At 39.4% G+C, this 23,509-nt stretch overlaps 2 protein-coding genes and 2 long non-coding RNA genes across 5 annotated transcripts; 3 read left to right on the plus strand and 1 right to left on the minus strand.

The window, feature by feature from the left end:
- Nucleotides 1-10: 10 nt before the first annotated feature.
- On the minus strand, nt 11-23,397 carry LOC135114226 (uncharacterized). Of its 2 annotated transcripts, XR_010275449.1 has the most exons (4): nt 23,383-23,397; nt 22,970-23,020; nt 417-541; nt 11-166 (listed from the first exon to the last, which is right to left on the minus strand). It is a non-coding gene; the product is annotated as an uncharacterized LOC135114226 (long non-coding RNA). The 2 variants fall into 2 exon arrangements; XR_010275448.1 differs by lacking the exons at nt 22,970-23,020; nt 23,383-23,397 and adding an exon at nt 2,643-2,661.
- Nucleotides 4,224-5,745, plus strand: LOC135114492 (uncharacterized). The gene is made up of 2 exons (XR_010275522.1): nt 4,224-4,668; nt 4,990-5,745. It is a non-coding gene; the product is annotated as an uncharacterized LOC135114492 (long non-coding RNA).
- LOC135114493 (uncharacterized) lies at nt 12,914-14,165 on the plus strand. The gene is made up of 2 exons (XM_064030391.1): nt 12,914-13,062; nt 13,343-14,165. The coding sequence occupies exons 1-2, from the start codon at nt 13,030-13,032 to the stop codon at nt 13,925-13,927; spliced, it is 618 nt and encodes a 205-aa protein (XP_063886461.1). The 5' UTR covers nt 12,914-13,029; the 3' UTR covers nt 13,928-14,165.
- Nucleotides 17,585-19,836, plus strand: LOC135114494 (uncharacterized). The gene is made up of 2 exons (XM_064030392.1): nt 17,585-18,722; nt 18,981-19,836. The coding sequence occupies exons 1-2, from the start codon at nt 18,555-18,557 to the stop codon at nt 19,563-19,565; spliced, it is 753 nt and encodes a 250-aa protein (XP_063886462.1). The 5' UTR covers nt 17,585-18,554; the 3' UTR covers nt 19,566-19,836.
- Nucleotides 23,398-23,509: the final 112 nt, after the last annotated feature.

The following is a 23,509-nucleotide window of genomic DNA, read 5'->3' on the forward strand; positions in this document are numbered from 1 at the left end:
CGTCAGGACAAGTGAACGGGATCGTGCTATAGGTGAACCAATCGAAGCACACATAATACATGTTGCAGTGGAAGGGATCGTCAGCCAAGTTCCCGAGTGCTGACCCATAGTGGCGGCAATCCACCTGGCACGGCGATATGGTCCCTGCCGTGTCTTCCACCTGAACCTGCAACATGTGAAGGAGTGATGCATCGTCGCAGTGACATGGTGCCATACACATAGTTTTTCAGAAGTATTCAAGTCTGCTGAAGCGATGATAGATATTCTAAATACTAACTGTGACATCATCTTTGTTAGACTTGAATTTTAATTGGTCATGGCAAAATTTAACCAGAGTTCATGTAGCGAGGAAGTCTGACTGATAGCACACTGAGTAGTGCTGGGACACCTCACGTGACCTCCAAGGCCTTACTCACCAGCAGGAGGATTACAGCGAGAGCCAGTGTGTGCAGCAGCATCCCTGAAGGAAACAGGAGCAGAGTGGCAGGAGAGTATTTGCGCGGCGAACCAGCGCATGAATAAGAGCTGGGAGCCGCCACACCTGTTTGTATATATCGGCAAGTGATGAGATACGCTGCCTGAGGTGAGGGAGGGGGCGAGGGAGATTAAAGGGAGGGAATAGCTTCAGCAGCAGTGTGTATTGCCTTGTTGCACTATTATATGATGCTTTCACAGCATTCACTTTCCTGTAGCGAGTAAGGTGCTGCACACACCTCATGAATTCTCTCTTTTATTAGTAAACACTGAAGCTCTCTGTCTGCTTCTGTATTTCTCCCTACCTTTGTCTTGGACTCTTTCAAAAGGGAAGTTTCGAAACACTTCTCTAATTTTGGGAAATTCTTTTGGCTCAACTCTTTAAGAACTGGCACTTTCAGTGGGCCTTTTTTCTTTCTTTTGGTAGGCCAAGGCCAGAGTCCCTCATAAAAATAGTAAAAAGTTGTGTGGCTTTCACCGCTCATCTGCTGCCGGACGTAATTCTTTCTTCAGTACATTTATACCACGGCGCCTTTGTCATTTTCTTCAATTCATTTCACATAGAGGGGGTTACTAAAGAAAAGAAATATACATGAGCCTTTACTTATTTCTTTCTTTTATCTTTTCATCAAATTCTCATTATATTGTACGATAAGAACTTGACTGCATAATCTCTCTCTCTCTCTCTCTCTCTCTCTCTCTCTCTCTCTCTCTCTCTCTCTCTCTCTCTCTCTCTCTCTCTCTCTCTCTCTCTCTTTAACTTAAAGACCTGTTAGAAGAGACTGGCAGAGTGAAGGAGGTTGATGAATGAATGCATTAACAATAAGAAGGTTAAGTATGAACAAGAAGGGAAGGCATTTTTCTCCTGCGCTTAAAGGAAACCGGCCTGGAGCACAAAAATTAGGAGATAAAACTCATTGCATCGCTACTCCCACAAAAAATAACAAAAGATAAATAAATAAATAAAAGATAACAAAAAAAAAAAAAAAAAACTGAGGACATTTCATTTCGATTCTTCTCTCCTTAAACAGTCCAAGTCATAGGAAGGGGGAGGAACAGAAACAAGCAGAGAGTTCCAGAGCGGCTTGCTTGAACAGTATTTGAGACACTTAAGGGAATCACCGTGGCTTTGTGTTCCGTATTCACGCTTTGTTCCCTTTAAGGATTGTCTTCAGAGGCCGCAGTGATCATTAGTCAGGTTCTCATGGATGTTTTTACCCCAATGACGATGCAGAATTCTTATTAAATGCTTTGTTCTCTCCTGTTTTTAAAGCCAGCAAAGATCATAAGTCAGGTTCTCATGAATATTTTTACCCACTGACGATGCAGAAATCTTAGTGAAATATCAGTGGGATAATGAACACACTCTTGAATACAACATATTCCACTAGGGCTGGTTAACAGACGTCAAGTTAAGATGCTGAAATGTTTTAGGATACGATTCTCTCTAGTGTTGTGCTCAGGTCGCCAGCGAAGACTCGGCTATAAGACCTCCAGCGTGAAGCGTGTGCAGACGAACTACCTAGCATCTTATCGGGTCCTCTTGCTCCCTCAAGTACACTAAGCACCATATTCTGAAACACTTCTGCGCCGCACCTCCACTACTTAAAAAAAAATAAATAAATAAAAAAAAAAACTGAAGTGAAGTGATACGGGTTTTTCAAGGTTGTTTTTACAGTTGTAGTTATAAATGAACAAAAGTTTTACATTACATCAGCAGAAACACTCTTGAGAACTCAGCTAATCATCTCTGTTGGCTTTCAAAATAGTCGAGGTGAAAGAACAAAGCGTTTCTAAATATGGTCCTCAGTGGTCTTAATACGAGCACCAGTTCTACTGATTCTGAACTCTCCATAAAATCTCCGTAATTCCCGAGTTGTGTTTGTGAAAAATTTCGAAGTAACGGAAATAAGCAGAAAATAAAGATGCGAATTTCAACTGAATTTCAAGGCTGTTCCTTCAGTGTCCATTGACTCTGGATTGCGTTTACGAAGTATTTTAGAGAAGTAACACAAGTAAGTGGCAAGCAAAACATCTCCATCAGTACCAGATGAATTCCTTTAAACAAAGTAGACTCAGTAATCAGGTTGTTAATGCCGAGTCATTAGGGAGTTTTAAAAGAAGATTAGACAAAATTATGGACGAGAATGATAGGTAGAAATATGTACTAGGTAGTTACGTTTCACACAGAGACAGCCTCGTGTAGGCCTGATGGCTTCTTGCAGCTTCCCTTTTTTTCTTATGTTCTTTTATTCTTAAAAGAAAATCCGAAATCCATCAATACTAGACTTTATTCTTGTGCCACCGAACAGTTCAGCATTACTTTTATGTCAGCATTCAGCCGCACTCCAGCACAGATTCCTCGTCCAAATGTAGCCCAGGGGAACAACTTAACACCTAAAAACTGAGACTTTTCAGAATCACCTGCTGTGCTCTCTCATCCTGGCGACGCTCTCTAACCTTGGTGGAGAAAAAATGAACTGAAGACAGACGTCACCATCGCCATTATTGTAGCCACAACCGCCACCAACTAGCACACGCCTCCTGTTGTTATTCTCAAGGGAACCGTTTTAATATTGCGACACGTCAATTTTTTTCTGCAATCCTGAGAATACCGCAAATCTGTTTGTTGTTTCCAAGGCAATAGTAATCAAGACATCGATATGTGATGAAGTTTTCCTTCTTCGTGGGAAACTACCTGAAGGACTTCTCAATTATCGCAATTATCGACATCGATGTCTTCATTAGCTGCACATGCTGCCTGGTCACATCCATTTCTTAGGGACTCGGTAACATTCTCCATTTGCGCAGATTGGAAGGTTTGGGTGCATCGTTGCACTACTGGAAACAAGAATGGTCTTCAGTAACACTGGATATTCTAAGCATTCTCTTTAAATTTCATGGATTTGTTTTGTTTGTAGTGGTTTTATGGAAATTGATGGTAACTAAGGTTATCTTTACTGTAGTTATAGACAAAGAAGTAGATAAAAAAATGGCAAATAAAAAGAAAATGGCAAGAGAGAGAGAGAGAGAGAGAGAGAGAGAGAGAGAGCACGCTCTAGTTAACTTTGAGGACACAGCCCTGCCCACGCAGGCACCTAACTAGACACTGAACTTGATTCAAGTACACGTGACCTCTGGCGCACACACACACACACACACACACACACGCTTCTTTCCATTTGGTCTCCCCTCCCAGTGCTGCATGAAGTCGGAGCAGTAGCGAGGAACCACTGACTCGCAATCCCAATAGAACCAATAAATCTTAGCTCCATAACTGAATGAGGGAATCTTTCATTATCACCTTATAGTAACTATGCATGTTGGAAAAAATAAACACACACACACACAGTCAATGAGTAAGAATGGGATGTAAGCCGAGGGGTTGTGACCTCACTGTCCCTGACTCTGGTGTTAGTGGTCTCAGTCCTACCCAATAATTAATCGGTTACTTTGAGACGTAGGGGAACTTTTGGCTGTGTTACGAGACCAGCAGACGGCCTTAGGGTGAATAACACTCACCATACAAGCTTTTTATCAAAGTGAAGATCCTTATGAGTGTCTATTGTTTTAACTGTACGTATTATACTTTATTTTATTTATTTATTTTTTTAACACGGATGTGCTGATCTGGAGGAAGTCTTCAAAGGGTTGCAGCTACAACGTGTGTAGCTGGAATGGAGAACCGAACTGGTGACTTTAAAAATGGTCCTTTTTTACTTGGTTTGTTATTAGATATTTCTAAGCAACATAAAATTAATGTTCGAATGACTCGTAATAGAATGTCCTTAAAATTAGCCAAGATGGCGTGAAGATATGTTGATCAATATAAATATCAATAAGGTCAAGAAAATCTACTAGAATGTGAACGCTTTTATTCCTTCTTTCCAAGCTGCTGTCATGGCTCATCTACTTCCCCTCTACTGAAGGAGGTCATAAGGTCGGTTGTCTTTAGAAATTACTTGAACTAAACATCTTTCCATGAAGTTTGCGTTGCTCTGGGGAAGTACGTGGGCTGCGTCAGGTGCTGGGTGATTACCAGCGGCACTGCAAGGGTGGGCGCCGGTATATATAGAGGGCCAAGGGAACCCTCGGCAAGCGCCCGTTGGCTGGTGGGTCGTTTGGTCCCTGTTCGTGGCGGTGGTCGTCCAGCCCCGAAGCATGCGTGCTTACGTCGTCGTGGCTCTGCTCATGGTAAGGAGGCGTGGACAGATACATGACATTCGCAACATTGCAGCTTCCAGGTGGTTGCAAGTTTCCAGCATGATTAAAATATTAGTAACTTTATAGCTGCCTTTTTGTGTCATCAGCGGTACAGTTCATTTCCTCAGACGTTACTGTTCCACCTTGCCATTACTTCGGAGATGTCAAGGTTAACATGCTTATTGTGTTCTAGAGTATAAATGAGAATGAAATATCAATATTTATCAAAGACCCTCACCTGTGAGGTGCACAAACATAATCATAAATCTTGTTATCTGGACCAAGAATCCTCACATCACTGTCTTGTCGCAGGTGGGGATCAGCACCTCTCGCGGGAAGGACATCTGTGCCATAGACTGCACCCATGGGTCTACCCTCACCGCAGACCCTGTCAACTGCAAAAATTATTATATCTGCTACTCTCCCTATGATCATAGCGACTTTCCATTCGTTTGTGAAGGTAATAAATTTTTCGATATATTAACTCACACCTGTATTGAATTCGGCTATGTATGCACCCCAGAGTGTGAGAAGTGTTCCTTCGACTGCGCTGCTCCTGTCCTTGGAAAAATAGCAAACCCAGTCGATTGTCATATTTACTACGACTGTAAGACAGGTTCTTGGTTCACGTGTCCTATAGACAAGACGTTCTACGATGGGAATATTTGTCAGAGTGACGAACAACACTGCTGTACATGCAAGTCGCATTGTTCTACCAATGACGTAACCAATCATCTCATGGTCCCAGACTACCGCAATTGTACCAACTTCTATCTGTGTGTAGACACTGGATTCCCTGACCAGAACACCCACGGACACTGCCCGTCCGGTAATTTCGATCCACAATCAAAAACATGCAACCCTAACGCCCCCTGCATACAGCCGTGTGTATGAAGACACCACATTCAGGAGGATCTGATCGTTGGAGTGACGACAGCCCTCATCCCCCACCCCACCTCCCTCATGGGCACAACTCTCAGACCCAATCCGTAGGCCACAACACTGGCTTCCTCTGTTAATGTACTTGATATATTTGTTATGTGATGTAATAAAGACTCAAGAGATCAATTTATGTGTTACTGGGATTAATATACACTCAAAAGCTTTTTTTATACTGTCTCGTGAATGGAATATTTGCGCTCCGCTAAATAGCCGCATGACCTGCATGGCACCTAGAGCCCGCACTAAATTAAATAGAGGAGAAATAGGAGATTTCATTTAAATAATGATCATGTAAAATTATTTAGTCAGAATAACCTAAAGGAACCACGTCTTCTCGGATTCGTAAATATATATATATATATATATATATATATATATATATATATATATATATATATATATATATATATATATATATATATATATATATATATTTATTTATTTATTTATTTATTTATTTATTTATTTATTTATTTTTTATTTTTTTTCGAGATCAGTCAGAATTAATGACAAGGATATTAAATGAAATTGTAATCTAGAAATTGACAAATTACATTTGAGATGAGGAACTTGGCTTGCCGCAGAAGGATACATCTTTCCTTGCTGACGCCAGTATTATGGGGAAATCGGAAAACCAATCTTCCCTACATTTGTTATGTCATTCAGATGAAAAAAAAAAAAATCCCTCTCACAAGATGTTATAGATTTGTAGGGAATGATAATTCTGTGTAATTATGGAGAAATTCTGAGAATATTGTTTGAAGTCTAGATCTGTTAATAGACAGTGTTGGAGTCTGGCAGTATGTTAAACCATTAGCTAAAATGTTCAAGAACAAATTGAGAGCAGAGGAGGAGTATAAACTTTTAGGGACTTTGGAAAAAATATATATTAATCATGGTGGAAGGAACTAGTTTGTAATGTTATGCGGTCCATATAAGGCCTGGCTCCTGACAGCGGACTCAGACGTTAAAGTGACTGGTTGTCGACAGGTACGTGACTTTGTCCAGGAGATTTTATATTCTTTACAAAACTTGTCTATATGGAAATAATCATTTGTGCCTGTTATCAAATAATTACTTGTGTCAGACGGTAACAGAATGTTTGGTTGACATAGAGAATATATAAATTTCCTGGTCAGTTATCTATTTAGTTTTAAGGCAAATATTTTCAGAGTGAAAACCTAGAATTCAGATTGGATAGGTAAATTTTCCTGGGATTAGGTATTAGTCAACACACCAATGATGCACAACATATTTTGATGTAACAAGCAAACTGACTTCGGATGCTCAGTACTAAAAATTAATCTAACCCAGGGTTAGGATAGCTTCTGGCCACACTTAGATTAACTTATTGTAAATTATTTTCTTAAAAAATTTTCCGTGAACTGATTAAGGGCATTGTTACTTTTCCTAGTATAAGGGTCCCACAACTCCAAGCTAACAGCATAAGCTACTAGATAAATCATTGTGTATTTAGAGAAAAATAATATAAAGCCTTTGTTATTTTATATAGATACTTACATCAAATAAAAATTTTTTTTTTTTGTCATGGTGTTTTCTAGGACTTTATAGAAAACCGGCTGATTAATAAGAACAACGCTACCATACCACACAGATATATATATATATATATATATATATATATATATATATATATATATATATATATATATATATATATATATATATATATATATATATATATATATATATATATATATATATATATATATATATATATATATATATATATATATTAGGCATAAACCCATGGCTGGTGGTAGCTACCTTTACTTTTAACAACTAAAGTTGTAACACATAAACTACAGATGAAAAACAATCAAACAAATGATAATTAAAGAAAACTAAACTGAACTTTAATATTAAAAGAACTTTAACGCTAACCGTGGCACGCTTACTGGCACTGGCCTAATCATGCAGATTATATATACATTCATCCCCGAGAGCGTTAAAAGTAGTAGGCCAGAAGTAATATTAAAGTTGCATTTGGCATCGGTCAGAGACCACTTGGTCTGTTTATGACGTCAGTTCTGGTCCTTATATTAAAAAAACGGATAATGACTATAAATGACTAATAATGACTATGAATACAAAATATTTCTTACTGGAGGAGACAGAAACTTTCAAATTAAAACTAGCATTAAAATGGGACCTGATGAAGGTATCAGCGTGGCATGGGGGTGTAACAAGGGTGACAAACTAAATCCGGATAGGACTAGAAACAACGGCTTCAAGCCTGATGAAGCTATACTTAAAACAAGAAGAGATTAGTTCTTTAATTGACTGGCAGATGATTATTCTAGGCTCAGGGGTAATCTCTATGAGAACTAGCATCAAGTGAACCTTTTTTATTCAATTTTTTTTGTTTCCCTAGGCCAGTGGTCCTCTTACATTAAAAAAAAAAAAGGCTCAGTAATAAGGTTGTTAGTGCCGAGTTAACAGAGAATTTTGAAAATAATAGACAAATTTATGGATAGTGATGATAGATGGATACAGACAGGTATGTTTTAAACATATCTGTATATATATATATATATATATATATATATATATATATATATATATATATATATATATATATATATATATATATATATATATATATATATATATATATATATATATATATATATATATATATATATATATATATATATATATATATATATATATATATATATATATATATATATATATATATATATATATATATATATATATATATATATATATATATATATATATATATATATATATATATATATATATATATATATATATATATATATATATATATATATATATATATATATATATATATATATATATATATATATATATATATATATATATATATATATATATATATATATATATATATATATATATATATATATATATATATATATATATATATATATATATATATATATATATATATATATATATATATATATATATATATATATATATATATATATATATATATATATATATATATATATATATATATATATATATATATATATATATATATATATATATATATATATATATATATATATATATATATATATATATATATATATATATATATATATATATATATATATATATATATATATATATATATAATGCTACTTGTAAGTCGACTGGCTTCTTGCAGCTTCCCTCATGTTCTTATATTCTCTCATAATGATTCCTTTCAAAGACCACAGAGAGAATTAGTTGGGTTCTCATGAGTGTTTTTTATTACTGATGATGGAGAAATTTTGTTGAAATATGTTTAGTCATGAAAACAGCCTTGTAAACCCAACAATTTTTACTACAGCCTGTTTAATGCTGCGGAAACAAGACGATGTAGTGATTAAGTGCCTGGATTCAGAATATGATCACGCATCTACATTCCGCGTGTGACGTATGTATAAGGTGCCACCTACAAAAGAGAACAACGAACGGTCCTACAACGCCTCCGCTGAAGTTTTCCCTCCCACGGAAAAACAGAACTGAATGTGATTAAATGTTGCACCGTTAATTAATATGAATATTATTTAAATCATCACGTCGACATATGAAAAATTATCATTTAATGAAGGAACAAAAGGACAGGAACTCATTTAAAGCATGTCTTGAGCGGCACTTCTAAAGATGTATTCTTGGAAACCTTCCCTGAATGCGGTGCTACGCATCATTTACTTATTTCATTTTCTCTCCCGTTTAGAAACTGCTTACGCCCCCACAGAACGTAACGCTCCTACCTTGGACAGTCAGAAACACTGAAAGTGTTATTTTGTTGAATGTGTAATGAATTGGGTATCAAACTTTATTTACAGTTATTGTCCTGAAGCCAATATTGTATGCAGTATTCTGATTTCCCAGAGTTAGTATCCAGATCTGCAGAACTACGTAATTACCTTGGTGATAAACATGATTCTTAGGATGTGTATTCTTTTTATGTAAATGTTCATTTTCACCTATTTTTATTTCAGACCATAAGTATTCTCCCACGCACAATATATATATATATATATATATATATATATATATATATATATATATATATATATATATATATATATATATATATATATATATATATATATATATATATTTTTTTTTTTCTTTGGTCCTTTGCTTGCCACAAAAGCTGGTGAGGCTATCTCCCGCGAGAGGCAACATTATGTTCTATTTAATTTCGGCGAAGCCAATAACTAACGCACAGCAGCAGTACGATATCGCCCCACAGACCTTGCCTCCCAAGGCGATACTTTGATCGCCACGCTGAGCAGTGTGTTCATGTCTGTGACGAAGTTAGATATAAATTAAGATGATTTTTTTCCTGGCCTTCTTAAGTCTTTGTTGATAAATAACTCTCACTGGTTCCCAAGAACGAGTTGTGTGCATACATCTTTGTCATGTTTATGTTCAGGTATTGTTTATTGGAGTTTTAACATGCTTTCCTCCTCAACGTGTAGAATTGGTGGCGACGGTGGAGGCGGTGGAGGCGGCGGTGGCGGCAGCGGCGGCGGCGGTGGTGGCGGTGGCGGTGGCGGCGGTAGCGCTGTGTTTGGGTTGGGTCCGCGTCACACGCTGATAAATGTAAGGCTGTGGTGGAGGCGACGGTGGCGGTGGCGGCGGTGGCGGCGGTGGTGCCGGCGGTGGCGGCGGCGGTAGCGCTGTGCTTGCGTTGGGTCCGGGTCACACGCTGATAAATGTAAGGCGGTGGTCACCTGCAGTCTTAAGGCTCGTTCTCAGTATCGCGTGGCCATGTAAGGTTACCTAACGCAACCTGACACATGCAGACAATAAACAATAAAAAGAGAATAGTTTCACATGCATTGCTATGCTATCAGAGGAATGTTTTTTTTTCTTTTTGTTATTAAAGAACGAATTTGGCTCTTAATAAAAGCAAAACTGGATCTGCCACTTCCAGTTTCCTTTTCTTTACAAAAGTATGGCTTCTATAGTGAGAACATTATTTTCGTATCAGAGGTTTATGTCATATACAGTTAGTAGAGGTAAGCGTGATAAGCAACCACCTGATGACGACAGAGCTTGCTGGTACCCGCCAGAACCTTCGTCAGGTACGCTTGAATCTGATACTTGGTGGCCATTCTGGGTCCTTCAGACTTTGCGGCGCATCCCCCGCGGAAAGAATCTAGCATTGCTGATGCAATGAACGCTCGGCGCCCACGAGGCTTCATGGCTCATCATTATCCAGCGTTACGACGTGCCAAGCTTTTGCTAGACTTTAGAATTTTGTTCAGAATAGTAAAATTTGAACGAAAGTGTGACGTACCTTCATATCTTTAGAACTCTTCACTTTCAGTATTTACCACAAACATCATTTAGTCTGTTAAAGGGAAGCAGTCGTATAGGACATCATGTCACATTGTGGGAAATTAAATACAGAGGAGAGAAATCCAACTCCTCTCTTCAATCCTTTTAGTCATCATTTACTGTGTTGCCTGGCATTATTCTTGCAACCCTACTGCAGAGTGTTCGAGCAGGCTGTCCGCTGCCACAGGGAAAGCCAAAGACATGGCAGCGCCTAAAGAAAATTCGGGCTGTGACTTGAAGCACTGCTCTTATTCACAAATGAACATTACTGAAAAGCAGGCTTAGGGATGAGCTTCAGATCAGAGTACTGTTTACATTTATTGTTATACAGAAACAGTTTGTGTATAGTATTCAATGTGTTCTTTAGCATTACAGGAAATTTTAAGAAGCAGAGCTGCTCGGGAAGGAGGTAGACAATGACAGCGCCTCCCCGAGAGGAGTGGCTCTTCAATCCTTGGAAAGGGGAGGGACGAGTGTGTTGCCATGTGCCGTCCGAGGTACTTACCAAGGACGTTTCATATTACTGGTACACTGAACTGCATTGCGCGTGAAGTGGCCGGACGCTCGAGGTCATGGCGATCGTCATGGCTCGATTAGTAGAGTCGTGCCCTTTGAGTTGCCGGTTCGATCCCTGACTGCTCCTCTTTGTAATTATTTCCCTATCTGCCTGTCCGTCTGTCCGTTTCTGTTTCACATGTTCTTGAGAATCTGGACTGTCCCAAACCCCCAAAGATTACATATGACCTAATTTAATAATAATAATAATAATAATAATAATAATAATAATAATAATAATAATAATAATAATAAACAAATAAAATGAATATATATATATATATATATATATATATATATATATATATATATATATATATATATATATATATATATATATATATATATATATATATATATATATATATATATATATATATATATATATATATATATATATATATATATATATATATATATATATATATATATATATATATATATATATAAGTTGAAAGGAAAGAGATCACAAGAATGTGGATGAAGGTTTGTGAACGCCTGAACCACCTCACGCACGTGCACAGGACCACTAAGCTCCCGGAGGTGTTAGAGAGATTTGTTTTGGGTCCAAAACAAACAGACAGACAGACAAACAGACGGACAGCACTTTTCCCAGTCTAAGGCACGCTTTAATTACTTTATGTCCTGTGTAACAATGACGAGCGCTTTCTTGTGTTGCTTGCCGCTAATGCTTCATTCCGGTTAGAATTTCACTTGTATTACGACAAAACACTAAATCCAAAATAATCTATAAATCACTGACCTCTCATTTGCATACTGATGAGATTTAAAAAAAATCTGATACCAAAAGGATGCTCCACCAATGGAATGTATTGCGTCCTTAAAACACATAAATAAGAATTAATGAAAAAAACATGTCTTGCTGAAGGTATGCTATTAAATAAACCATCGACGGTAGTAAATCCACACGTGTCACGAATATGTTTCGAGAAGGGACACTGTAGTATGGCAAGACTCAGCCTGCACCTGTCCGCTCCTTCAGGGGCAGACGACCACTCTCCCTCCTGATCCACCTGCCAACCTCCACTGTCAGCCAGCGCGCTTACAGGCGGATGCGCCTCAGACAAATGCTGTGATCTTCTTTTAATCCCTCGCCTATATGTATAAATGTCTTGTACGACTATGATTTGTTTCTGAGAGGGATAAGTTAACGCTTAAACAGTAATGGTCATTATTTTTTGCCATATTCCCAGGAATGTGACGCTGAAGGAGTCAGGGTGTCACTTATTGTAAACTTGGATGTCCAACCTCCCTAGAAATTCATTGAAATGAGTTAGTCTTTCAGAGTGGATAAGGATCGCAATAGCGGACAAGAATTGCGGTACTCCGGGGAAAGACATGAACAGCGTCAGGTGTTGGGTGATTACCAGTAGTGGTCCAAAGGTGGCACGTGGCATATATATATATACTGAGGCTGTGGAAACCTTCTCGAGCACCACCTGGCTTGTGGTTTCTTTGGTTCCCCCTGGAAGAATGGGTCCTTGCTTTGCTGTGGCGCTACTCGCTGTAAGTGATAGACAAGCGTCCTCAGAGATTTTTGGAAATTGGTGCATTGTTACCTCGTACACCTTTGTTTTACTCTGTTTTCATCGTTCTTGTATAAACAGTTTCCTTCTCTGCATTAGTCGTGGTATATTCTAAAAGTTTCTCGATTGTAATGCATTCAGTTTGCAATTCAAGATTTATAGGCTCAAAATAATTGTGCTGTACTTCTGTACATTTATGTAAATTTACAGTAACCTTACTGTCTAGATGTTCAGGAAATTACTGATAACTTTCATTCCAGGTGGTCATCGGCAGTGCCGTCGGATTGGACAGATGTGTCATAGACTGTTCCAAGAGTTACATTGAACACTTCACTGCCGATCCTGTCAACTGCAAAAATTACTATATTTGTTATAATAGCATTACCCACAGTCCATATCCATTCTCCTGCGAGGGTAACAAGTTTTTTGACATCGTTTCCAACTCCTGCCGTGACTATCCCTACTCTTGCACACCTAAATGTGAAAAATGTTCCTTTGACTGCTCTTCACATGTTCTCGGGAAAATATCAAGTCCAGTTGACTGTGGTATTTATTATATATGTAATAGTGATATATGGGTCACGTGTCCCTCAGAGGAGCCATTCTTCGACGGCAGTGTTTGTCAGAAGGACAAGTATAACTGCTGTGACTGCAAGCCTCGGTGCACCGCTCATGACGCAGTTAATTACAGCATTGTTCCAGACCCCCGCAACTGCACCAACTATTACCAGTGTTTGAATGAAGGGATCCCTACAATCCATGGTCACTGTCCATACGGGAATTTCGATGCACAGCTAGGAATATGTAGTACAGACGCCCCTTGCATACAGCCGTGTGCCTGGTGACACCAGTGTTAGGCAGACAGCAGCCCCAGATGTCGCAGAGAAAACGGTGCCAGCACGGTCGTCATCACCGGGTTCTTGATGCAGCTGCCATCACTGTACATCCAGTCATCTTGCCATATGTAAAGCTCTTGCATGGTTAGTTGCTCTTTGTTAATTTTTGCTTCCTATTAAGGCAGCATCAAGTAGCGAAATAAGTAGTATGTTAATGACATGAAAAAATAAACACATGAAAGCAAAATTATATTACTTTCCTTCAACATAAGGAAGCTGTTTCCAAAATATTTCAGTGTAAATCTCTTTATTTTGTTCATAAGTAACACAGTTCGACTTGTTTGTGAGTGATTTTCCTCAATGTCTGTACTGCACCTACGCCTTTCGTTCATTTGGGACTGACCTAACACTCGACCACCACGTCGCTTATTGACAATCCACCCCCACACATACACATACACAATCTACTACCTTATAAGAGTAGCTTAACATTTAAACTTTTACTATATATTTAATATATGAAATAAATGTAGTCATTTCTCACTCATGACAACAGGCATACTTACAAAATATAAGTAATTATTTGTACTTATGGAAACTTGCAAAATCATGACGGTTGTCATCGGTATCAACAAAAAAGGTGTGCATCATGAGCATAGGTTCCTGCAACTGTTGTAATCCGCACCTCACAGCCATTAGGTCCACGCCTCTGGTAAAATAATCATGCGTAGTTCATGAGAGTGCGGGAGAATCCTTGCAGTCTGGTTGGCATGAAGTTTGGTTAAATTAAATTAAATGTTAGTGTGCCGAATGGCGCACTAAGGTGAGACGAACTTGATGCCATTCAGTCAGCAACTCCGGCTTGGTCGCTGATAAATAAGGCGACGGCCACCTGCAGCATTAAGTGCGATTCTCATAAATCACCTGTATTGTCTGATTGGCGCCTTTTTTTTTTTTTTTCAACATTTACGTCCTGTTCGTCTATTCTCTCATGGCCAGCACGGTGCCTCATAAAGAAGAACTTTTACTTTTGATATCTGGGAACCGTTACTCCGAATGGACGTCCTTCCTAATCTCGAACCTTGGCTGGGATTTGAATCCGTGCACCTTAGCCCCAAGCGCCCCAAGCGCGCACGATATCATTTACTAGCAGGTGCAACCTGCTAGAGAAATAAACTTAATAAAATTGTGAGAATTGGTAAATGCCTTCAGCTCACAAACAAGAGGTCCTTGGGACGAATCCCTTCCAGATGGCGACAGTTTGCACTTATCTTGTTTGCGCTGTCTTACTCTGAAGAGATCAGGTATGGTTTGTAAGCCGAGGCGGCTTAAGCATTTGCCTTAACTATTGGTGAAGGCTTTTGTCCTTTGGTGCTGTCATTATAGGGTGCTGCTGATGAGGATGATGGGGAAGTGATGATGACGGTGAAGTGGCTTGAAGGCAGCTCACACAACAGTCTGTCACAATTTTGTCTTACAAAAGCACGAAATAAATCACTTAAAATAAAATAAAATATCGAAACACTACTTTTATATTTAGCTGCATAAACAGAGCTGAAGTAGCGTTTGATCTGTTACAGGCAGAACTCTCCCTCGGTGACCTGCTCTGGGCCGGCACAGCTTCCAACAGGAACACTTAGTACATCTGTCGCTCACTTGCTTATTTTGTCCACACTTCAAGGATAACTGAATGTGACTCTCTGATGGACGACTCTTGAGGAGAAGGTTTAGTAATGCACCTTACTGTAACTGCACAACACTCTACTTTCTCTTATCTTATTTTCGCCATCTCTCCAGTGCAAGAATTAACCAATATTCTCAATCATTCATCCTTATTTCTGATATACTCTAAAACGCCCTGCCTCCTTCTGTTTCCTCCTTACTATGACTTAAACTCCTTTAAGAGGGAACTTTCAAGATAATTATCCCTTTTATTGCCTGAGGTCAGTGCTCCTCTTAAATAAAAATAAAAATAAATAATTTCCTGTCGAGGAGTATAAAGGTGTGTGTGTGTGTGTGTGTGTGTGTGTACGGCAAGAATAGTAACAGATGCAACATTGCCGTGAACAGAGAGAGAGAGAGAGAGAGAGAGAGAGAGAGAGAGAGAGAGAGAGAGAGAGAGAGAGAGAGAGAGAGAGAGAGACTGAAGACAGTCAGTTAGAGAGGTTTGTTGTGAGTCCAAAACTGACAAACAGACAGACAAACAGACAGACAGACATTCAGAAAGACCAAGCGCTTACACTAATATCCTAGACCAGCTTTTTTAAACGTCGTATTAGTAATTACGAACCAATAAGCCACACGGTCGTATTTGGTTTTACTAATCCCACAGTCGCGTTCGTTAAAAATTTGAGTTAGTAAATAATTAGTCGAGTTAGTAAATACTAAGCTTTCCGCACAAGTTGGCAGCTCAGCTCTGGTTCCCACAACGACAAGGAAAAGTTGCCGAATTTTATATTTCTCATTAGATCGACTTTTGTATTTTTTTTCTATCTATAGCTAAAGAAAGAGTTGATCTATCCATACATGACTTCAAAATCATCATACAACATATAACAGTGAAGGAATCTGTGATTGTATGGTGATGTTCGGAGCGATCGCGGAAGTGGATTGATTGGCTTGCAATGTAATTAATAATGAGCGTTTCTCACTGAACGTGTACGTAGAGACGCGTGAGTTATTTATTTTTGTACAGTATGAAAAGAAATGTGAAAATTCATCTACTTACGAGTATTTTAAAAGTTGAAAGTGCACGTACCTATGTGGAGGCCAGCGGAATCGCCATCCAAGAGACGAGTGGGAAATTTTATAATACGAGTACATGATATGTGGGAGTTATAATGATACTGCTGATATTTTCTTTACCCTCATACTAACGAATGGTGGCCGTGCTTGCTCTAGGAGCAATATCAGTCAAAAATAACCTCCATAACCAAACTAAACCTAACTTTACCTAACTAAACTTTAAATTTACTTTCAGCATTATAAATAATTAGCGGCGGATATATATGGGGTTCAAATTACTCAGAATGAGAAGCGCTGTCTGGTAAAGGTAGGAAAAGCCATGTTTAGACTCTTGGAGAAGTAAAACAATACCGGGATTCGTCAGGTGACAGTGGACGCTGGCCGTAAACAAACCATAGCTCTCGGGTTGCAGACGCAGTCTCCCAAACGCACCCGAACGAGGCATTTTGAACGCCGAAATCTATTAATTTAAGGGATGCATACAATTTTTCTTTCGCATAGGAACACTGGTACATTTTAATATTTCTAACATAACTTTCCGTTGTATAGGACTGGTAAATATCATTGGGGTTTGCTGTTGGGGAAAGGTAGTTCTCCCAACATTTCCAATACGATTTTTTCAGGTTTGGTCGACTTAACCCCGAAGCGCGAACCTCAAAAAGTGTTTAAAAATCGAAAACGGCTACATTGGTATTAGTAAATACTAAAACGTTTTAAAAAGCGGGCCCTAATGTAATAAGAAAAAAGAATTAATGAAAGAAATAACATTTCTTGGTAAAAGTATGCTATTAAAAATTGAGTCACATTTATAGCCCAAAAGAAACACTTCCACTTACATATAAACTCTTGTAAACTTTGCTACGATAACTCTGCAAAAACTGTCTTCAACTTTAACAGAATGTCACACTTTAAGCATCAAACATTTCAATCACGAGAAAAGTTAGAGTGAATAATTCATTCGTCGTGAAACAACTGCTGCACTGCTCACTGATCCACGTGCCTTCCTTGGGCACCGGAGTGGTTCAGGCCAAGGGCCTCGCAGCAGACGCCGCTCCGGGAACACTGCTGCCATTCCCGAGGTACCGTTGCCGCCGCCATGCCGGAACGCGGGCAGGGACGTATCCCCTGGTCAGTATCCTGATGGGCATGATGCTTGTCAGAGTGTCCCTCGGTGACGACAACATCACCCTTACGCCAGGGTGCTCTTGTGCCAGCCTCCTGAGTGCCTCGACTTCGCGGCCAGCCACCTCCCGCCCATGGTGTGGCGCCACTTTCATCAACAAATACGAGTACATGAACAGCGTCAGGTGTTGGGTGATTAACCGGCGGGCGGCTGCCTACCACAGCTGTGCCTCCATGGCCACTAGATGGTTGATGATTCAAGGATGAGCTTATCATAATGCTTAACGTTGTGTTATTAAACGTGCCATTAAATAAACCATCGACGGTAGTAAATCCATACGTGTCACGAATATGTTTCGAGAAGGGACACTGTAGTATGGCAAGACTCAGCCTGCACCTGTCCGCTCCTTCAGGGGCAGACGACCACGCTCCCTCCTGATCCACCTGCCAACCTCCACTGTCAGCCAGCGCGCTTACAGGCGGATGCGCCTCAGACAAATGCTGTGATCTTCTTTTAATCCCTCGCCTATATGTATAAATGTCTTGTACGACTATGATTTGTTTCTGAGAGGGATAAGTTAACGCTTAAACAGTAATGGTCATTATTTTTTGCCATATTCCCAGGAATGTGACGCTGAAGGAGTCAGGGTGTCACTTATTGTAAACTTGGATGTCCAACCTCCCTAGAAATTCATTGAAATGAGTTAGTCTTTCAGAGTGGATAAGGATCGCAATAGCGGACAAGAATTGCGGTACTCCGGGGAAAGACATGAACAGCGTCAGGTGTTGGGTGATTACCAGTAGTGGTCCAAAGGTGGCACGTGGCATATATATATATACTGAGGCTGTGGAAACCTTCTCGAGCACCACCTGGCTTGTGGTTTCTTTGGTTCCCCCTGGAAGAATGGGTCCTTGCTTTGCTGTGGCGCTACTCGCTGTAAGTGATAGACAAGCGTCCTCAGAGATTTTTGGAAATTGGTGCATTGTTACCTCGTACACCTTTGTTTTACTCTGTTTTCATCGTTCTTGTATAAACAGTTTCCTTCTCTGCATTAGTCGTGGTCATGCATTCATTTTACAGTTCTACATTTATAGACTCAAAATAATTGCGCTACACTTCTGTACCTTTTTGTAAATGTTTACAGTAACCTTACTGTCCAAATGTTCAGGAAATTACTGATAACTTTAATTCCAGGTGGTCATCGGCAGTGCCGTCGGATTGGACAGATGTGTCGTAGATTGTTCCAAGAGTAATGTTGCACACCTCACTGCCGATCCTGTCAACTGCAAAAATTACTATATGTGTTACGATTCATTTGTACACAGCCCATATTCATTCCCCTGCGAGGAAAACAAGTTTTTTGACATCGTTTCCAACTCCTGCCGTGACTCTTCCGTCACTTGTACTCCTGAATGTGAAAAATGTTCCTTTGACTGCTCTTCAGATATCCTCGGTAAAATATCAAGTCCAGTTGACTGTGGTATTTATTATATGTGCTACAGTGATAAGTGGGTCACGTGTCCCTCAGAGGAGCCATTCTTCGACGGCAGTGTTTGTCAGAAGGACAGGTATAACTGCTGTGACTGCAAACCTCGGTGCACCGCTCATGACGCAGTTAATTACAGCATGGTCCCAGACCCCCGCAATTGCACCAACTATTACCAGTGTTTGAATGAAGGGATCCCTACAATCCATGGTCACTGTCCATACGGGAATTTCGATGCACAGCTAGGAATATGTAGTGCAGACGCCTCTTGCATACAGCCGTGTGCCTGGTGACACCAGTGTTAGGCAGACAGCAGCCCCAGATGTCGCAGAGAAAACGGTGCCAGCACGGTCGTCATCACCGGGTTCTTGATGCAGCTCCCATCACTGTACATCCAGTCATCTTGCCATATGTAAAGCTCTTGCATGGTTAGTTGCTCTTTGTTAATTTTTGCTTCCTATTAAGGCAGCATCAAGTAGCGAAATAAGTAGTATTAAAATAAGTAGTATTAAAAAAAAATAAAAAATAAGTAGTATTAAAAAAAATAAACACATGAAAGCAAAATTACATTACTTTCCTTCAACATAAGGAAGCTGACTACAAAATATTTCAGTGTAAATCTCTTTATTTTGTTCATAAGTAACACAGTTCGACTTGTTTGTGGGTGATTTTCCTCAATGTGTGTACTGCACCTACGCCTTTCGTTCATTTGGGACTGACCTAACACTCGACCACCACGTCGCTTATTGACAATCCACCCCCACACATACACATACACAATCTACTACCTTATAAGAGTAGCCTAACATTTAAACTTTTACTATATATTTAATATATGAAATAAATGTAGTCATTTCTCACTCATGACAACAGGCATACTTACAAAATATAAGTAATTATTTGTACTTATGGAAACTTGCAAAATCATGACGGTTGTCATCGGTATCAATAAAATAGGTGTGCATCATGAGCATAGGTTCCTGCAACTGTTGTAATCCGCACCTCACAGCCATTAGGTCCACGCCTCTGGTAAAATAATCATGCGTAGTTCATGAGAGTGCGGGAGAATCCTTGCAGTCTGGTTGGCATGAAGTTTGGTTAAATTAAATTAAATGTTAGTGTGCCGAATGGCGCACTAAGGTGAGACGAACTTGATGCCATTTAGTCCGCAACTCCGGCTTGGTCGCTGATAAATAAGGCGACGGCCACCTGCAGCATTAAGTGCGATTCTCATAAATCACCTGTATTGTCTGACTACAGAAAATACAAGGACGGATAAGGCCCTTCTACAGAATTAGCAACTGAGGGTGAGAAAAACTAACGGAGACGTCTCAGAACGCCTAACTTCATAAAAGCTACTTTAGCTAGAGATGAGATGTGAAGTTTCCAGTTTAGATTATAAGAAGAGGATAGACCGAGAATGTTCAGCGTAGAAGAGGGGGACAGTTGAGTGTCACTGAAGAAGAGGGGATAGTTGTCTGGAAAGTTGTGTCGAGTTGATAGATGGAGGAATTTAGTTTTGAGGCATTGAACAATACCAAGTTTGTTTTGCCCCAATCAGAAATTTTAGAGAGATCAGAAATCAGGCGTTCTGTGGCTTCCCTCCATGAAATGTTTACTTCCTGAAGGGTTGGACGTCTATGAAAAGACGTGGAAAAGTGCAGGGTGGTATCATCAGCGTAGGAGTGGATAGGACAAGAAGTTTGGTTTAGAAGACCATCGATGAATAATAGAAAGAGAGTGGGTGACAGGACAGAACTCTGAGGAACACCACTATTATAGATTTAGGAGAATAACAGTGACCGTCTGCCACAGCAGTAATAGAACAGTCAGAAAGGAAACTTGAGATGAAGTTACACAGAGAAGGATAGAAGACGTTGGAGGATAGTTTGGAAATCAAAGCTTTGTGCCAGACTATCAGAAGCTTTTGATATGTCCAAGGCAACAACAAAAGTTTCACCAAAATCTCTAAAAGAGGATGACCAAGACTCAGTAAGGAAAGCCAGAAGATCACCAGTAGAGCGGATTTGATGGAACCCATACTGGCGATTAGATAGAAGGTTGTGAAGTGATAGATGTTTAAAAATCTTCCTGTTGAGGATAGATTAAAAAACTTTAGATAGGCAGAAAATTAAAGCAATAGGACGGTATTTTGAAGGATTAGAACGGTCACCATTTTTAGGAACAGTCTGAATATAGGCAAACTTCCAGCAAGAAGGAAAGGTAGATGTTGACAGAGTTGAAAGAGTTTGACTAGGCAAGATGCAAGGCGCAGTTTCGGAGAACAATAGGAGGGACCCAATCAAGTCTATAATCCTTCCGAGGGTTAAGGCCAACGAGGGCATGGAAAATATCATTGTGAAGAATTTTAATAGGTAGTATGAAGTAGTCAGAGGGTGGAGGAGAGAGAGGATCAAGCCCAGAATCGTCCAAAGTAGAGTTTTTAGCAAAGGTTTGAGCGAAGAGTTCAGCTTTAGAGATAGATGTGATAGCAGTGGTGCCATCTGGTTGAAATAAAGGAGGGAAAGAAGAAAAAGCAAAGTTATTGGACATATTTTTGGCTAGATGACAGAAGTAAAGAGGGGAGTTAGATCTTGAAAGATTTTGACACTTTCTATTGATGAAAGAGTTTTTGGCTAGTTGGAGAACAGACTTGGCATGGTTCCGGACAGATATATAAAGTGCATGAGATTCTGGTGACAACAATATTCTTCCTATTTTCTATTTTACTTTGATAGTTATTCTCATTTGACCTTGGAAAATTGCCGGGATTGCAGCCGAACAGACCGACAGAGTGGTTTCCTGGCTGCTCCGGCAATTCTGCAAACCCCGGCTGCATTTCACTTCCGGCTGCACACTCCCGGCTGCAAGCAGCTGTGAATTACCCCGTGTAAAACCCCCTTTAAGACCCAAGCGTCCCACTTTGAAGGGAGGTCGATGATGCAAGTGTTAGTTTGATACCCGCTTTAGGGTTCCTCGGCCAGCAAGCAAGCGTTGTAACACTGAGTGGCAAGTGCAGCCTGATGTATGCGGGCTGTAGACAAATAAACCTTAATAAAATTGTGAGAAGTACTCAGCGTGTCCGACTCACAAACAAGAGATCCATGGATCGAATCCCTCTGGGATGGCGACAGTCTGGACTTTTCTCTGCACAGTAGCCTTATCTTATAATGAAGAGATTGTTTACGGCTCGTAAGCACAGGAGTCGTAACCTTGGAATGTGACAACTCCACCAAGATGACCTATACGGCGAATTACATAATTTAAGTAATCCAGCTATTCCCTTTAATCAGTGGGGAAGGCTTTTGCCCTGTGGTGCTGTCATTGCAGGGTGCTGTTGATGATGATAATGGTGATGAAGTGGCTTGAAGGCAGCTCACACAACAGGCTATCATAATTTTATCTTATAAAAGCACGAAGTATATATATATAAAAAAAAAAAAAATGTATCTATCAAAACACGACTTTTACATTTAGCTGCATAAAAAAAAAATAAAAAAAAACGTGGAGTAGCGTTTAGTTTGTTATAGTAATGGAATGCATTATATGAACATAAGAAAATAGCAGAAGCTGCAAGGAACCGTCAAACCATCAGGCCTACGCGTGGCAGTTCCTAAAACATTCTTACCAATTCTTACTATCATCCACATCCATAAATTTGTCTGATCTTCTTTATCATTTCAACTCGGAAACTTACTTGCTTAGTCCTCGTGGTGTATTCAGAGACCACCATCAATGACAGACCATCCTGTAAGATTAATTTAGAATCAAACAGAATGAAATGGTCACCAGGGCTTTCCAAACAGCTGATGTTCTGATACTCTCATCATCATCTGCTGTGATGTGTATAAAGGTGTGTGTGTGTGTGTGTGTGTGTGTGTGTGTGTGTGTGTGTGTGTAATCTAAAAGTTAAAACGAAATATTTTCTGATGTTTCCTTTTATTTGCCTAAAAAATAAGATAAACAAATGAATAAATAAATGAACCATGGTATTATGACATCAATCAAACAACGTTATTATCACACTTAAACACAATTTACACATCAAGCTGTCACTGGAATAACCATTATTCTGAACAATCTCATTTAGTCTGGTAATTTGACGCATACCTGCATAGGCATCGTCAATAACTTCTGTATATACAAAGTGCGCGCTTGAATGAAACTGAGCACAAGCTGTAATCGAGGTTGAGAATTTGCGTTGTTCTGGGGAAATGCGTGGGCTGCGTCAGGTGTT

This window comes from Scylla paramamosain, chromosome 27 (assembly GCF_035594125.1).
Source record: "Scylla paramamosain isolate STU-SP2022 chromosome 27, ASM3559412v1, whole genome shotgun sequence".
NCBI classification, from domain to species: Eukaryota; Metazoa; Arthropoda; class Malacostraca; order Decapoda; family Portunidae; genus Scylla; species Scylla paramamosain.

Excerpts from the sequence above, each read along its gene's own strand:
- LOC135114493 (XM_064030391.1), top strand. The coding sequence starts at position 13,030 with ATGGGTCCTTGCTTTGCTGTGGCGCTACTCGCT. Across the intron at positions 13,063-13,342 it reads TTGCTGTGGCGCTACTCGCT|GTGGTCATCGGCAGTGCCGT; the intron begins GTAAGTGATAGA and ends CTTTCATTCCAG.
- LOC135114494 (XM_064030392.1), top strand. The coding sequence starts at position 18,555 with ATGAACAGCGTCAGGTGTTGGGTGATTACCAGTAGTGGTCCAAAGGTG. Across the intron at positions 18,723-18,980 it reads TTGCTGTGGCGCTACTCGCT|GTGGTCATCGGCAGTGCCGT; the intron begins GTAAGTGATAGA and ends CTTTAATTCCAG.